Raw genomic sequence first — 16881 nt, 5'->3', positions numbered from 1 at the left:
GCATGAACCCTTGGGACCCTTGGCTCCTGCGAGAGAGGGAGGGAAAAGGAGGAGAGGGAAGGAGACCACGTGACCTCAGGGTTTGTTCTTGGGCTGCAGGAGGCAGTGGCCCTTGGCAAAGAGGGAGCCAGGCTTTCACTCCTAATAAAAATAAAAGAACAGTTAGAATAAGGTGACATCTAGGTGAAATAAGCCAGTCCCCCAAAGCCAAAAGCCGCATGTTTTCTCTGATAAGCGGATGCTGATCCACAGTGGGGCTGGGGGATGGGAAGAATGAAGGAACTGTGGTTTGTGTAGAGGGAAGGAGGGGTGGGGTGTGGGGATGGGAGAGACAGGCCTTATTACCCTGTGGACGCGTAGGGCTACACTGCTGGAGGGACTGCACCGCGTACAGCCAGAACAATGTGGACACGTTGGGCTTCGTGTGTGCACTATGTCAAAATGCGTTCTACTGTAAAATTAATCAATTAATTAAAAAGAACAGGTAACAGGTCCAGGTCTGTGGACTTGGTTCAAATCCTCAGCATCCACCCTCCAAAGTAAGAACTGCTATCGTCCCCGTTGTACCGCTGAGGAGACCCAGGCACAGAGAGCTAAAGCCACTTACCTAGGGTCACACAGCTGGAAAGAATGAAAGCTCAAATCTGAACCTAAGCAGATGGGCTTGGGCAGCTTGAGAAGCCACTGGAATGGGGTGGAACTGGGGATTTGAACCTGCCTTTGTGGAGCTCAGCCCTGAGGAAGTGTGGGCGGAGCTCAGCCCTGAGGAAGTGTGGGCGGAGCTCAGCCCTGAGGAAGTGTGGGCGGAGCTCAGCCCTGAGGAAGTGTGGGCGGAGCTCAGCCCTGAGGAAGTGTGGGCGGAGCTCAGCCCTGAGGAAGTGTGGGCGGAGCTCAGCCCTGAGGAAGTGTGGGCGGAGCTCAGCCCTGAGGAAGTGTGGGCGGAGCTCAGCCCTGAGGAAGTGTGGGCGGAGCTCAGCCCTGAGGAAGTGTGGGCGGAGTCTCGGCCCTGAGGAAGTGTGTGGGCGGAGCCTCAGAACTGAGGAAGTGTGGGTGGAGCCTCAGGGTGTGTGGGTGGAGCCACAGAACAGAAGAAGTATGGGCGGAGCCGCGGAGCTGAGGACGTGTGGGTGGAGTCGCAGAGCCAACTCCTTAGCTCATTCGCCCTGGGAACCTGGTGCTGATGGATTTGGTTTCACAGTGGGCCTGTCACTTGGGGTCGCCCAGAGGGAAGAGGCTGCTTTGCAGGCACCACTTCTCCTGCCTGTTTCCCCCCAGTTTCTTGTCACTGCCTCACTAGGCAAGTCTCTAGAAGTCAACCCTTCAAAGGCCAGGCTCAGGAGCTGTGGCCACTGGAGATGGGCCCCGTGGACTCTGCCTTCCTGGGGAGGCTTGTCATTGTGCACTGACATAATCCAACATCTCCAGCTGCCATTCTGCCAGTTCATCAGCTGCTGCAAAAAAGAAGTAAATAAAAACACTGTACTATGTCACCCCAAAGCCCACTGGCCTAGTGCAGGTCATGTGCCTGAACCCCAGCCTGCCCCTGGGGCTCGGTGATAGGAATGGACAGGTTGTTACTGGCCAGGGTTGGGTCCTACAGTGGCTTTAGCCCCACCCCACAGTCATGGTATGAGAATGGCAGGGAGATTAAGTTGCACACCAGAAGAGGCAGGAGAGCTGTTGAGAGGAAGGACCTTAGGGGCTAAGAGAGGCTCTCCAGTGCTCAGAGTGTATAAACCAGGCCGACTCCCACCCCCAAGGCAGCTCCTCCCTTTCCTACTGTTCTTAAGTGTGCATGTCCATGGAGGACCATGTCTTTCACAAACCAGGTCCAACGTTGTCCTTACCTGGAGCAGCATGTTACTTACCAAGAATTAAAGTCCACAGTTTTTTCTTTTCCACTGTTCATTAGTCAGAATTTTGTCACTGACCAAAATAGCCAGCAGGCAAAACATAAAGGAAGAAACATTTATTTGGGCTCACAGTTTCAGAAGTTCAGTTCATGGTTGGCTACATCTATTGCAGTGGGCCCAAGTGTGGCAGAACATCATGGTAGAAGGGCGTGGTGGCAGAAAGCAGTTCAGGACATGACCAGAGAGGGGTAGTATGGAGCCAAGGGAACAAGATACAATCCCCCAAACAGACCCCCAGTGACCCATTTCCTCCAGTCACACCTACCTACCCAAGTTACTGCCCAATACAGTTGTCCTTTCAAATTAACCCAACAAGTGGATTAATCCACTGATTAGTGGATTCACAGCTAATTGATGGCTGACCTAATCATTTCACCTCTGAACATTCCTGTGTTGTCTAACATAAGCTTTGGGGGGACATTGCATATCCAAACCATAACACACTGCCTTGGTCTCTCTGTGCTGTAATAGCATAAAATAGGAATACAACAGACGTGTATTTCTCAGGTTTCTGGAGATGGGAAAGTCTGAGGTCAATGCACTGGCAAATCTGGTGTCTGGTGGGGGCCCGCTTTCTGGTTCTTAGATAATGCCTTCTTGCTGTATCCTCACAGAGCAGGAGAGACAAGCAAATCCCTTTGGGCCTCTTTTATAAGGGTGCTAATCGCATTTATGAGGGCAGAACTCTCCTGACCTAATTCCCTCTCAAAAGTCCTCCTAATCTAGTCCCCTGGGGGGGTTAGGGTTTCAACGTAGGAAACTGGAGAGGAGACTTACATTTAGACCATAGCTACTCCTGTGGCTTACTCATTGGGATGACATACACTGGTTATGGGGTTCAGTTCATCCATTCATTTAATATGGGAGGAGCCCTATCATGCACCAGGCCATGTTCTGAGTCCTGGAGATACCACAGGAAACTTAATGACCCTGTCTCCATAAAGCATCACTTTTAGTGACAAAGAGAAATAATAAACCAATGCGGACCTACAGTAATGCATCTGGCAGTATTAATGCTATGAGGAAGAAGACATCAGGGAAGGGTGGAGGGTGAGGAGAGCCGCTACTGCGGTGGGCACGTAGACCTCTCCAAGGAGTTGGCATTTGAACTGACACCTAAGTTGAGTGAAGGGGACAGGATTCCTATCATGGTTAGGAGTAAGACTTCTGGGTACAGCTCATCTCTGATTCCATTATATTACTTTAGGTATCTGTGCCTTTGTTTTCTTCATCTAAGAAATGGGAAAAGTAACACAAATCTGCTCGGCACAGCAGTGCATGCCTATAATCCCAGAAACTCAGGAGGCTGAGGCAGGAGGATCACAAGTTAGAGGCCAGCTTCTGCAACTTAGTGAGACTCTCAACAACTTAGACTCTAACTCAAAATAGAAATAAAAAAGACTGGGGGTGTAGTTTAGAGGTAGAGCATGCCTGGGTTCAATCCCTAGTACCAAAATGATGATAATGATGATGATGATAATAATAATAATAATAATAATAATAATAATAATAATAAATAATACTACAAACCCACATCAACAATTACCAAACAGTTAATGATTAAATGAGTTTGCACACACACACTCGTACAAAATGCCTAAAGCAAAATGCCTAAATCATTACTTTTTCATATTAGTATTTTTACAGGTTGAGGACCCCTTCTCTGAAATTCTTGATCCAGAAGTGTTTCAGAATTTAGATTTTTCAGAGTTTGGAATGTTCATATATATAATGAGATTCTTTGGGGATGGGACCCAATTCTAACCACAGAATTCACTTGGGTTTCCTATACACCTTACACACGTAGCCTGAAGATCACTTTATATATTATTTTTAATTATTTGTGCACAAAGTCAAGTTTCATTATATGGAGTTTTCTGCCCATGGTGGTGCCAAGTTGACACTCAGGAAGTCTCAGGCTTTGGCTTTAGAGCATTTGGATTTTGGATTTGGGGATTAGAGATGTGCAACCTGTATTACTCTTAGTTTGGGGAAAATGTATCCCAGGAAGAATGCATAGATGGGCTTTTTTTTTTTTCTTTTTGTACAGGGGATTGGATTCAGGAACACTTAATCTAGAGTCTCTGTGTTGGGAGCAAGCAAGTTAGGAGAAGCTGGTAGGATAAACTCTAAGAGAATGTGAATGTCACATGCATGGGGACTGGTCATTGATTTCCACCCCCCTCCCCTAGTACCAAGGATTGAACTCAGGAGTACTCCACCACTGAGCCCCACCCCAGCCCTCTTTTGTATTTTATTTAGAGACAGGGTCTCACTGAGTTGCTTAGGCCTCACTTTTGCTGAGGCTGGCTTTGAACTCGTGATCCTCCTGCCTCAGCCTCCCCAGCTGCTGGGATGACAGGTCTGTGCCATCGTGCGGGCTGTTTTTTGATACATTATTCTTCTGCATCCTGAGGCAGCCCAGGGAGCTTTATCCTGTGGTGATGCGATGCTCAAAGCCGCTCGGCCTTCTCCCTGTCTCTTACTTCTGCAGGGATTGACCAAGGTCAGATGACCTATGACGGGCAGCACTGGCACGCCACCGAGACCTGTTTCTGCTGTGCTCACTGCAAGAAGTCCCTCCTGGGGCGGCCGTTCCTCCCGAAGCAGGGCCAGATCTTCTGCTCCCGGGCCTGCAGCGCCGGGGAGGACCCCAACGGCTCCGACTCGTCGGATTCCGCCTTCCAGAACGCCCGAGCCAAGGAGTCCCGTCGCAGCGCCAAGATCGGCAAGAATAAGGGCAAGACAGAGGAGGCCATGCTGAACCAGCACAGCCAGCTGCAGGTGAGCTCCAACCGGCTGTCTGCCGACGTGGACCCCCTGTCGCTGCAGATGGACCTGCTCAGCCTGTCCAGCCAGACGCCCAGCCTCAACCGGGACCCCATATGGAGGAGCCGAGATGAGCCCTACCATTATGGGAACAAGATGGAGCAGAACCAGGCCCAGAGCCCCTTGCAGCTGCTGAGCCAGTGCAACATCAGGACTTCCTACAGTCCGGGGGGACAGGCCGCCGGCGCCCAGCCCGACATGTGGCCCAAGCACTTCAACAACCCCAAGAGGAGCTCGTCCATGGCCATGAAGGGACACGGCGGCAGCTTCATCAAGGACTGCCGGGAGGACTATTACCCAGGGAGGCTCAGGTCCCAGGAGAGCTACAGTGACATGTCCAGTCAAAGCTTCAGTGAGCCTCGAGGCAGCATCCAAGTCCCCAAGTACGAGGAGGAGGAGGAAGAGGAGGAGGAGGAGGAGGGCGGCGGCATGTCGGCGCAGCAGTGTCGGCCCCGCCATCCCATCAGTTCCCTGAAGTACACGGAGGACATGACGCCCACCGAGCAGACCCCCCGCGGCTCCATGGAGTCGCTGGCCCTGTCCAACGCCACAGGTAGGTTCCTGGCCTCGAAACAGCGGGAGAGCGCTGGGGGCTCAGGGCTGGGTGGCTGGGCGCTGGTCTCGGGATCTCAGGGTCTTTCCCACCACCTGCCTGCTGCCAAGGACCGTCAGCCCGGGTTCCAGGTGGCTTCTGTCTTTGCTGAGGTTCCCTCTAGGTGGCCTGATCATGGAGGGGCCCTAGGAACAGGACAGGACCGAGTGAGTGTGGACACCTCCTCTGGAGGGTGAATGGCACCAGAGTCATTTCAGGCTCTGAAGTCTCTTGCCACTCTGCCTGTGGGTCCTTGGCTTTGGGCTGCTGGGGAGTGGCTGGGAGGCGAGGCCATGTGTATGGCCTGGGGGAGGCTGTGGGCGAGGTTTAGGTGAGGCCATGGGCGTGGTTTAGGCAAGGCCATGGGCGTGGTCTGGGCAAGGCACCTCCCACTGGCCAAAGATGACTTTCAGGAGAAGGGGCTGCTGGAAGCCGATGGCAGTATATGCAATACCCAGTGTCCCAGCCTGGGGGTGCTTGGGACCTCAAGGCTCGCAGCACAGAAGCCGAGGCTGTCCTGAGTCCCACTGCAGGTAAAGACGCAGCAGTGTTCATAGAGAGACGAGGAAAGGCTGGCGGACGGGGAATGGCCCAAGTGGAGAGAGGTAGAGGCCCTCGCGCATGCTGCCCGCAGCATGGTCGTCCAGCCGGCTTGCGAAGACTAGATGTGGGGTGAGATGGGAGCGATCGCAGTACAGTAGGATCGGCTCGCCACTGCTGCCATAGTCAAGTTCACGGTCAATGGCTCATCCTCTCCAGCAGGCAGTAGACCACCAGTCACAGGTAGGGAGGGCGGTGTATCTGCCATGGGCAGGGCCATGCACTGGTCCACAGTAGATGGAAAATAAAACCAACCGCTCCCTCATCACAACAGTTTGACAGGAACTGTTCTAAGATGCACTAAGTCTGTCTGTCCCTTTAAGGGTGGGGAACCAGGGCCACACATGGACTTCTTACACTAGGGACCCTATAGTGAAAGGTGTCGGTCTGTGATTGAGATAGTTTGTGTGTCAACCCTATCTGAAGGGGACAGTGACTGCTTAACTCCATCTACTGCCGGTTTCCATGTGCAGTAATCTTTTTTATTTAGCGAACATGTACATCCTTCTTACTACATGCCTAAAATCACTCTAGGCACACTAGAAATATTAGTTCCTTTTATTAAATGGTCACTACACTATAAGGGGAGTGTGTTACAATTCTCATTTTGAAGTTGAAGAAGCTGAAAAATAGAGAGGTCAAGGGATTTGCCCAGTCACCCAGTTTTTCAATACTGGAGCGAATAAGGCTGCACATAAGACTCGAGAGCCCAGCTCTTAGCCACCTCAGGCCACTAACCTAACATGAGCCACATCTTCTCAGATCTTCCAGTTTTTCTAAGCATGGTTAAAAACATGGATTTTTTAAAAATGTGTAATCTACTTAAACCTTCTGCTAGACAGAACCTATTTCTGAGTCATAGGATGTCTATACAGTGTGTTTACCATTTATCTCCCCTCAGATGCTTTCACATCTGTGTTCCCATCTGTCCCCAAGGATAAAAAGCAGATATCCACCAGGTGCGGTGGCACACACTTGTAATCCCAGCAGCTCGGGAGGCTGAGGCAGGAGGATCGTGAGTTCAAAGCCAGCCTCAGCAACTTAGCGAGGCCCTAAGCAACTCAGTGAGACCCTGTCTCCAAATAAAATGGAAAACGGGCTGGGGATGGGGCTCAGTGGTTGAGTGCCCCTGAGTTCAATCCCCAGTACCAAAACACACACACACACACACACACACACACACACACCCCACAGATCTTACACTTATGTTTCAGATGAAAAAAAAAAAAAAAAAAGAGGCCCTGATGGCAGGTCTCCCTGACATCGTAGAGGCCAGACATCAGTGCAGAGTGATGACTGCCTGGCTTCCAGCCCGCCTGTGTTATTCTCGAAAGATTTATGTGCTATAATTATTTAAGAGGCCAGCAGATAAATATGTACTTCAGCTCTGAAGCAGAGTGTCTGAGTTTCCCGGAGCTCGAGCACCTGCGTGAGAATCATCAGGCTGCTTGGTGAAAACGTGGCCTCCCTGGCCTTCCCGAGAGGCCCTGCAGCAGGACTCAGAGGTGGGCCCCAGAATCTGCATTCAAACCAGTTCCCTGCTGCTGCCGATGTGCACCCTCCTCTGAGGACCCATGTGCCTGGGTCTGTCTGGCATTGCCTCACATTGGGCTTCGTGAGGAAGGAAACCAGCAGAGTTCAAGGTTGGGAAATTTTGGAAAGCCCAAGTGAGAAAGAATGTCCAGGCTGTCCTTCTGAGCTCTTGAGATCACGAACTACTTATCCTTATGATTTTCTGTGGATGCTTGGGCAAAGTAACTAAAGCCCCTCTTCACCTCAGATTTTTGGGACAACCCTGAATCATGTCTGAAAAAACCTTGAGGATACAAGTCAGGCGTGGTGGTGCACATCTGTAATCCCAGCTACTTGGGAGGCCGAGGCAGGAGGATCACAATTTGGAGGACAGCCTCAACAACTTAGTGAGACCCTGTCTCAAAATAAAAGGGACTGAGGGTGTAGGAGGGTGTAGCTCCCTAAGTTCAATCCCCAGTGCCACCAAAAAAGAAAGAAATTAAGAAAAAAATATTCTTAACTTCAAGGTAGGGATCCACTAGCAACATGTGGCTACTGAAATTAAAATTAAGTGAAATGAACGTTTTAAGCCATCAATTATACTAGCAACATATCAGGTGTTCAACAGCAAAGGGCTGAAATTTGAATTTCACTTAATTGTCATTAGTTTAATGAGCCCCTGAGGGTTAATGGCAGCCCTTTTGGACCTCACACTTGACATAATTGAGCGGATGGGTGGGCACAATATTAATCCCATCTTCAGTCTCGGGGACATTCTCAAGTGAGTCCTGGAGCCACTCCCTGGGTTCATTCTACCTTTGTCAATAGGGAATTGTGTGGCCTTAAACAGGTCGCCTAAGTTCTCTAGGACTCTGTTTTCTCATACCTGCAATTTGGTGACTAATGACATTTCCTTTGCAGGGACTTGATGGGAATTAAATCATAAATGCATTCAATTTTATTGCTCCCATCTTTGACACACCTGACCTTCTGTATTGGCTACCTGATACTCTCCATTATTAATTCCTTCTCTTTCCAAAGATGCTGCTCATGATTTTTAGCTACAGAATTCTCCCAGTGTCCAGAGCTGTGCAGTTTTTCATTTTGAATTTAAAATACTCCTGCAGGGCTGGGGCTGGGGCTCAGTGGAAAAGCGCTCACCTAGCATGTGTGAGGCACTGGGTTCGATCCTCAGCACCATGTAAAAATATATAAATAAAATAAAGGTATCGTGTCCATTTGCATCATATATATATATTTCCTGAAGGCTCCTCTTTCTCCAAAACAAGCTCTAGAAGAACATGAGAAGCAGAGAATTGAAGAAATATCTTTAAAAAAATTGGGAGGCGGGGGCTGGGATATAGCACAGTTGGTAGACTGCTTGCCTTGCACACACAAGGCCCTGGGTTCTAATCCCCAACACCACAAAAGTGTGAGTAACCGTATATGCCCCAGAAGCTTAGGCAAAAACTCCTCGGTCCTTCCTCTGACTAAGGCTTCAGGATACTGGACCTTTTTCTTTTTTTCCCTTCCATAGACAGTGACTGTTACTCAGCCTGTTGTGTTTAATCTGGCATGAAGCGTGACCTTTCTGTGGGCAGCCTTTTTCCTTAGAACAGATCTGGAGAAGCAGATCACTCCAGTGGCTGGCCAGACTCCCATCTGGGCCTTGGCCCCTCTCTGTTTGTTTAGAGCTGGGAGCATACAGTCTTTTCTTCTTGGGAAACACAGCCATCCCTTATGCTCGCCCAGCGTGAGGCAGGCAGGCTCAGTCACCATTCACCCCACCTCCACCTGGGGACCTTGCAAAAGCTCTTTAACCCTGCTGTTCGCTGAAGGGGCGTCTCAAGCAGCACAGAACCTGGATGATCCTGGTCTTAAAAATAAAGTAACCCATTGCAATGGTGTTTGCCTATAATCCTAGTGCTTGGGAGGCTGAGGCAGGAAGATCGCAAGTTCAAAGCCAGCCTTAGCAAAAGCGAGGCACTAAGCAACTCAGTGAGACCCTGTCTCTAAATAAAATACAAAATAGGGCTGGGATGGGGCTCTGTGGCCGAGTGCCCCTGAGTTCAATCCCTGGTACCCCTCGCCACAAAAAAAAGAGTTGGGTCTGGGGACAGAGGCCACAGCCCTGGACAGCTGCAGACTGTGAGCTGGTCCCTGGTGAAGGACTCTGGGGGAGGATTATGAGACTCTTCCTTTCTGCAACGAGTGACAGGACCAGCAAAGTCCGGGGCTCATGGGAAGGAAGTCTGGCTGTGGATGGGGTAAGAGAAGAGGAGCGATAACTTCCGCTCATGCTCTCATTCAGCAAATCTGACGTGAGCGCCTGCCCCGTGAGTCCAGCAGTTGGAGAGCGTGACCCGCAGACACTGGAATCTGGACTTTGCAGTTTAACAGCTGTGTGACTTTGGGCAGCTGACATCTCTTCTGTGCCTTGGTGTCCTCATCTTTGGAATGGAGTGACAGCAGTGCCCAGCCCTGTGGGGACGCTGTGGGAAATAAATGAGTAGTAGCTGTCATCTGGATCAGTTGGCATGACAGCCCAGGCCGGGTGCAGAGGGGGCAGTGCTGAGGTAAAGTGGACCTGGGTCTTTCCTTCTTCTCCCTCCTAGCCTACGGGAGTTGACAGTCACCAACCAGTTGTGTGATCTAAAATTGCATCTGGAATACGCATGGGGCTAGAAAGGGAGGCAAAGGGGATATTGGCCAAGTCAGGTAGGCCAGAGAGGGCATCCTGAAAAAGCGGTACTTAGAGATAAGGGAGGGGACGAATATTCTAGGCTGCAAGAGCAGCTTGTGCAAAGGTCCTGTGGTGGGACTATATGGGAAGTATGAGGAGCTGGGAGAAGATCGGTGACTGGATGGTGCACAGAGGGTCAAAAGACTTCTGGGAAGGACCAGAGAGTTCCAATCCGTTTAAGGCCCGAGGGCTTAGGCCTTCTTATTAAGGACCATGGAGACTTCTTAAAATGTCAGGGCAAGAAGGGAGGGAGGTACACCTCTCTGCAGGTGCTAATGCAGAGAGGGCCAGGAAGCAGGACGGTGCAGCCCAGGTGGGAGGTGAAGGTCACATCTTCCAGGTGTGAGCAGGGTGAGAGGAGAAGTTGGCCAAGGTTCCAGTGCCCCTGGTGTGGGGAGGTCCCGGGAATCAGAGGAAAGGCAAGTTGGAAAATACTAGAAACGTCAAGCCTTGCTGCCCTGTGACCTCTAACCCTGGCCAGCTTCAGCTGAAGGCCTGTGCGTCGTTGGCGTGGGTGTGAGTTGACACAGCAGGGACAGAGGTCCACCCTCCCCCACCCCCATCAGCATTACTGTCAATGTCAAGTGCACAACCCCAACGGCATCACCCCCACGCCTCAGAAGGGAAGCCAAGTTGAGCAGCACCCAGGGGGACGGGTGGCTGGGGTGGGTGGGTGGTTTTTCCAGCACCCTTGGCAAAGTGGAGGAGAATTTCAAAACAGCCACGTGAGGATCTGAAGCAACGATTGGAACAGCTCACTCTACCAAGAATGTCTAAAATGCTTTTTAATCCTCATAATGCAAAACAGCTCCGCGTTTAGTTTGGGGGAGGAAAATTCCTCTGTTCTGCAGAGCTGGGGTGGCCATCCCCTAACCCATTTGCTTTATCTGAATAGTTGGGTAAAGCCTCATAACCAGCGACGCCCATCACTTGAGTGACAGCACCTCAGACATGTTCATGAGTTGCAGGGTCTAGATCTTTCCGTCCATTGCCTTCGCTGGGGAAGATGTGGGGCTCAGCTTGGGATTGCAGGCTTGAAAGCCCTTGGAATTCACCCATCAGTCAGCTGCAGGTCCAGCCTAGGATGTGCTTGGGAAAGGGTTAGAGACTGTCTTTATCCCTTGATACCACACAACTCTTCTGTTTAAGAGTATCAAAATTCCAGCTCCAGGCCCGGTGTGGTAGTGCACGCCTGTCATCCCAGCAGCTCGGGAGGCTGAGGCAGGAGGATTGTGAGTTCAAAGCCAGGCTCAGCAAAAGCGGGCCTAAGTAACTCAGCAAGACCCTGTCTCTAGATAAATACAAAATAGGGCTGGGGATGGGGCTCAGTGGTCGAGTGCCCCTGAGTTCAATCCCCAGTACCCCCCTCCACCCCCAAAGAATAGCTCTGAATTCCACTCCTGGCCACAGAACAGAGCCTGGATAGAAACCCACAGAGTGAAAGTCATGGGCCAAGTGGCCTCTCACTGGGCTCTCTGGGTGGGGGAGGGAAGCAGAGGACATTCCCACAGTAGGTGCCAGAGGAGGGCAGCAGGGGACAGAGGTTCAGAGCCCTGCCCCGGAGTGGCCCATTCCTGCCACATGCCTTGGTCTGATGGACATTTTCTAGGTCCATAGAAATTTTTCCAGTGTCCTGATTTTTGCTGGCTCTTCGGGAGGTATATTTTTAACCTTCCTGGACAGGGGCAGTCACCTGTGACCAGAGTCGTCCGTGCTGCTGACAGGGCAGAAGAGGTGACTGATTTTATTCATCTTATAACGAAAAAGCAACACTAGAAAATTGATTCCACAGTGGCGGCAGGGGAGCCAGGTGGCAACGGTGCACTTCAGAATGGTGCAAAAATCAGGCGGAGGGAATTTTTCAAGAATATGCATACAATTCTTTTGGAGCGTTTGCATCTGGGAAGCTCACAAAGGGAAGTGAAAGAAATTGCTCTTTTCCACTTGAAAATAGCTTTGAAATTCAAATTTTTATTATTTATTTTTGATATATGAACAGTAGAGAAAAGTAGAAGAGAAAAATTAAGACATAGTTTGATTGGTGTTAATATTTTGGTGCATTTTTTTAGGTTTTCATAATTGATTGGTGCCTTCTTTTTTTCCTACCTGGGTTGTAAACGTATTAAATATAAGCAGGGCACAGGGGAACACACCTGTGATCCCAGTGGCTCTGGAGGCTGAGGCAGGAGCAATTGAGCTGCTATGAACATTGACCTGGCTACATCATTATAGTATGCTGATTTTAAGTCCTTTAGGTATAGACTAAGGAGTGGGATAGCTGGGTGATTCCAATCCAAGTTTTCTAAAGAATCTCCACACTGCTTTCCATATTGGCTACACCAAATTGCAGTCCCACCAGCAATGTATGAGTGTGTCTTTCTCCCCACATCCTTGCCAACACTTACTATCGGCTGTGTTCTTGATAACTGCCATTCTGACTGGAGTGAGATGATATCTTAGAGTAGCTTTGATTTGCATTTCTCTAATTTCTAGAGAAGTTGAACATTTGTTCATATATTTGTTGATCAATCATATCTTCTTCTGATAAATGTCCATTCAGTTCCTTAGCCCAATTGTTGATTGGGCTATTTATGATTTGGATGTTAAGTTTTTTGAGTTCTGTATATATCCTGGAGATTAGTGCTGTCTCTGATGTGCGTGTAGTAAAGATATTCTCCCATTCTATAGGCTCTCTCTTCAAATTATTGTTTCCTTTGCTAAGCAGAGGCATTTTAGTTTGAATCCATCCCATTTATCAATTCTTGATTTTATTTCTTGCACAGTAGGAGTCTGTCTAAGGAAGTCAGGACCTAATCCAACGTGATGAAGATATGGGCCTACTTTTTCTTTTGTGCAGGGTCTCTGGTGTAATTCCTAAGTCCCTAATCCACTTTGATTTGAGCTTTGAGAGATAGCGGTTTAATTTCATTTTGCTGCATATAGATTTCCAGTTTTCCCAGCACCATTTGTTGAAGAGGCCTCTTTTCGCCACTATGTGTTTTAGGAACCTTTATCTAGCATGAGATGACTGTCTCTGTTGTCTTCTTTTTCGTACCAAGGAATCAGCCTTTTCAACAAATGCCCCTTTTGAGACCACTGAGCCACAGAAACCAGATTCCTTGTGTCCTATGGGGCAGTCAACACCACTGAGCAGCTTACCTATGCTTAGAACTTGTCTAGCCAGGCAGGTGGAGCACGCCTGTAATCCCAGCAGCTCTGGAGGCTGAGGCAGAAGGATTGCAAACTCAAGGCCAGTCTCAGGAACTTAGTGAGGCCCTAAGCAACTCAGAGAGACCCTGTCTCTAAATAAAATATGAAAAAGGGCTGGGGATGTGGCTCAGGGGTTAAGTGCCCCTGGGTTCAATCCCTAGTAACCAAACAACAAACAAAAAAACAGAGTTTGCATCTATGTGCTCCTACCCCTTTACATCCTCTCTTAGCCCTGGGCCCAGCCTCCTGTTGAGACTAAAGAAAAATTAGATTAGGCATCATCTCAAAAGTTCTGGAGCTGTCCTGAGCTCAGCTAGCCGTCAGCACAGTGAAGAGCACCTTCTCTGATGCATGCCGCGCTATCTTCCTTAAGGATGCTGCATGGATTTGATGTGTAAGATGACGACAGTGACCAAGATCGTGTCTCTGATGATTGCATGAGAGACGGGACAACAGGGCGCTCACAGCGCTCAGTGCGAAATCAAACTGCACATTTCGTATTTCAGATTTCAGCTCAATAGGAAAATCAAAAGACCGTGAGAGCAAAGTTTCAGAAATGTGAGATTGGTGGGTTGGGTGGTTGCTTGTTTCACCTACAAGGAATTTTCACCCTGAACCTGGTACCAGCCTCACCCTTGGGACCCCGGCGGCTGTGTGCGCATGTGCGAGTGCGTATGTGCGCACGTGCATATGTGCTGCGTCTGCGCATAGGTACACATATGCGCAGGCGTATTTCTGTGTTTCTAGCCGGTTCATCCAGGGGTCCCCTACAGCCTACCCTCCCCAGCTCAAGACCAGACCCGGACACATTTTGGGGAGACTACTGGCACAAATCGGGCCGAGCCAACATACAGGACACCTTTCAGAAGACCAAGTCTGAGTCTTCCACAACAACGTCATTAAGAAAAATCCTAGTGTTTTCTTTTACTAAAGAAACGTGCAACAGCTTAAAGAGTCACGCGGAATCCCCACCCGCTTGGCCGAAGCTAGCATGGTTCCGCCATCTTTCCTTGTTTCCAGAAGATAGCCTTTCACGACTCCTCCCTGCCAAGGGTTCCTTGTTCCAGTTTGCAGATTATCCAGCTCTGGTCTTTCTTTTTTCCCCTCTGTGTATGAGGAATGGAGACAAAAACTTGTCCATTTTGCTTCTTGCCCAGTGGAGCAGGGACTGTGCCTTTCCATTCTCTGGGTCTTTCTTTGGGACAAATCTTTGCTTCTCGGCTGTGCTGAGTCTAAGGGATCCTTGCTTTTTGGAGTCAGTTGTCCAGCCCCATCCTAGCTGCCTGCCTGTCTTGTTATCAGTCCCAAGACACCTGTGGGGATTTGCTTCTGATTCTAACATTGTGCTCTTTGCTGAGAAAGTTCCTGGCACTAACTCTGTACTGCCTAGCGGTGAGTGTGCATTGCCTTGCCAAGGTCTCTTGTCCTAGCAGGAGCAGACTCCTCCACGGTGCCTTTTAAAATCAGAAGAGCCAATTTTAAGACAGAAAAGTCCAGTTCTGACTTTACTTGTGTCTCTTCCTTGGGCACAGAATGAGCTCATAGCTGCAAGTGAAAGAAGAGAACAGACTAGAATAATTCATCCTTTTTATTTCTTTCTTTATATTTGAGTATGAGTTCCAGGTACAAAGTCAAGGGTGGGGGGGAATCTCCTCCACAGACTTCACAAGCTCTGATCAGTGGGAGCAGGGCGATCTGGATCAGAGGGGGTAGGGATGGTGAGAGGGGATGGGTCAAAACCCATCCCAGATGATATTGGGAAGTTGGGAGACATATTTGGGTGTCAAAACTATGAATGCAGCTGGGCATGGTAACTCACACCTGTAATCCCAGCAGCTCAGCAGGAAGATCGTGAGTTCAAATCCAGACTCAGCAACTTAGGGAGACCCTAAGCAACTCAGGGAGACTCTGTCAATAAAATATATATTAAAAGGGGGCGCTGGGGATGTGGCTCAGTGGTTAAGTACCCCTGGGTTCAATCCCTTGTACCCAAAAATATGTGGGTGCAGGTGCTACTGGCTTCTCATAGGAGAAGTTAGACTTAAACATCTTATAATGCACAGATCAGCAGTCCCCCTTCCCACTCAACAAAGAATTATGTAGGCTCATATTGCCAGCAGTGCCCACACAGGAAGCCCATCCTAGACTCGGAGAATTCCCCTGAAAACCATTCGTCCCCATCTAAGTCACTCTGGACCAAATCAGAGGAGAATGTGATATGATGGGAAGGGGTCTCCCCACTGGGCATCTCAGAAGGTTACTCTGCAGTGGAAAGAAGCCTTCTTAAAAATTTTGGTTTTTTTAGTTATATATAGTAGAATGTATTTTAACATATTCTACATACATGGAGTATAACTTATTATAATTAGAATCTCATTCTTGTGGTTGTACATGAGGTGGAGTTTCACTGGTCATGAATTCATAGGAATGAACATAGGAAAGTTCTGTCCTATTCATTCCACTGTCTTTCCCATTCCCATCCCTCTCCCTTCCCTTCATTCCCCTTTGTCTCATCCAATGAACTGCTATTTTTCCCCTTTTCCTCTTGTTGTGTGTTAGCATCTGCATATCAGAGAAAACATTCAGACTTTGCCTTCCTGAGTCTGGCTTATTTCATTTAGTATGATAGTCTTCAGTTCCATCCATTGGAAATGCCATCATTTCATTCTTCTTTAAGGCTCAATAATATTCCATTGTGTATATAGACCACATTTTCTTTATCCATTCATCTGTTGAAGGGCACCTAGGTTGCTTCCATAGCTTAGCTATTATGAATTAAGCTGGTGTAACATTGATGTGGCTATGTCACTGTAGTATGCTGATTTTAAGCCAGAAAGAGCCCTTTTTGCTTCTTGATCTGAGCCCAGCTATAGCACTTGAGTGTTGAAGAGTCAAACTGATTTGGTTGAAATCCACCCCAGGCACGTGGCTTGACTCTCCCAGGCCCTCAGCTTCCTGAGCAAAGGTAACACCAGCACGTGGGCTGCTGGGAGGTGGGAGGTATCACGCAGGAAGCCCACCCCCCTCCTCCTGGCACCTGCTCATTTGATGTAGGAGTTGTTATTACTCTTATTAGGTACCCTGGAGTGCCGACCTCCTGCCACCGTCCTTTAATTTTGTCCCAGCCTATTGCTCACTTAACAGGGAGAAGGAAGATTGAATGGAGCTCAGGAACCATAATAAAAAGGGTTAAGAATCAGCGGGTGAGCGGGAGGTTTGGCCATCTGGGTAGTGTCAGTGACCCAGACCCATGCTGACCCCCACACAACTGCGAAGCTCTGTGGCTTGGGGTTTGGGGGATGCTCGCCACCTGAAAGATGGGCCCCGGCCCCCAGGACCTGATTCTCCATCTTGCCTGAGCTAATTGAGGCTATCGGAATCTGTGGCCTAATTATGCCCGTGTAACACCTATTAAGGCTAATGGAACCCAGCCTCAGCGGGTGAGAGAGGGGACTGTCACCTCACAGAGCTCTGCTTTCCAG

At 49.3% G+C, this 16881-nt stretch overlaps 1 protein-coding gene across 3 annotated transcripts in view; it reads left to right on the top strand.

Moving 5' to 3' along the window:
- PRICKLE2 (prickle planar cell polarity protein 2) overlaps nucleotides 1–16881 on the top strand; it is a 334763-nt gene that overhangs the window by 293132 nt on the left and 24750 nt on the right. For all 3 annotated transcript variants that reach the window (XM_081284129.1, XM_081284131.1, XM_081284130.1), the window contains one exon: nucleotides 4408–5295. In XM_081284129.1, the coding sequence (XP_081140255.1) occupies nucleotides 4408–5295 (888 nt within the window). The remainder of the gene's footprint in view (nucleotides 1–4407; nucleotides 5296–16881) is intronic.

Source organism: Spermophilus citellus (assembly GCF_964194105.1).
Source record: "Spermophilus citellus genome assembly, chromosome: 3".
In the NCBI taxonomy this organism is placed as follows: domain Eukaryota; kingdom Metazoa; phylum Chordata; class Mammalia; order Rodentia; family Sciuridae; genus Spermophilus; species Spermophilus citellus.
Note: the sequence above shows the minus strand (reverse complement) of the source record. Positions and strands in the feature narration are given on the sequence as shown.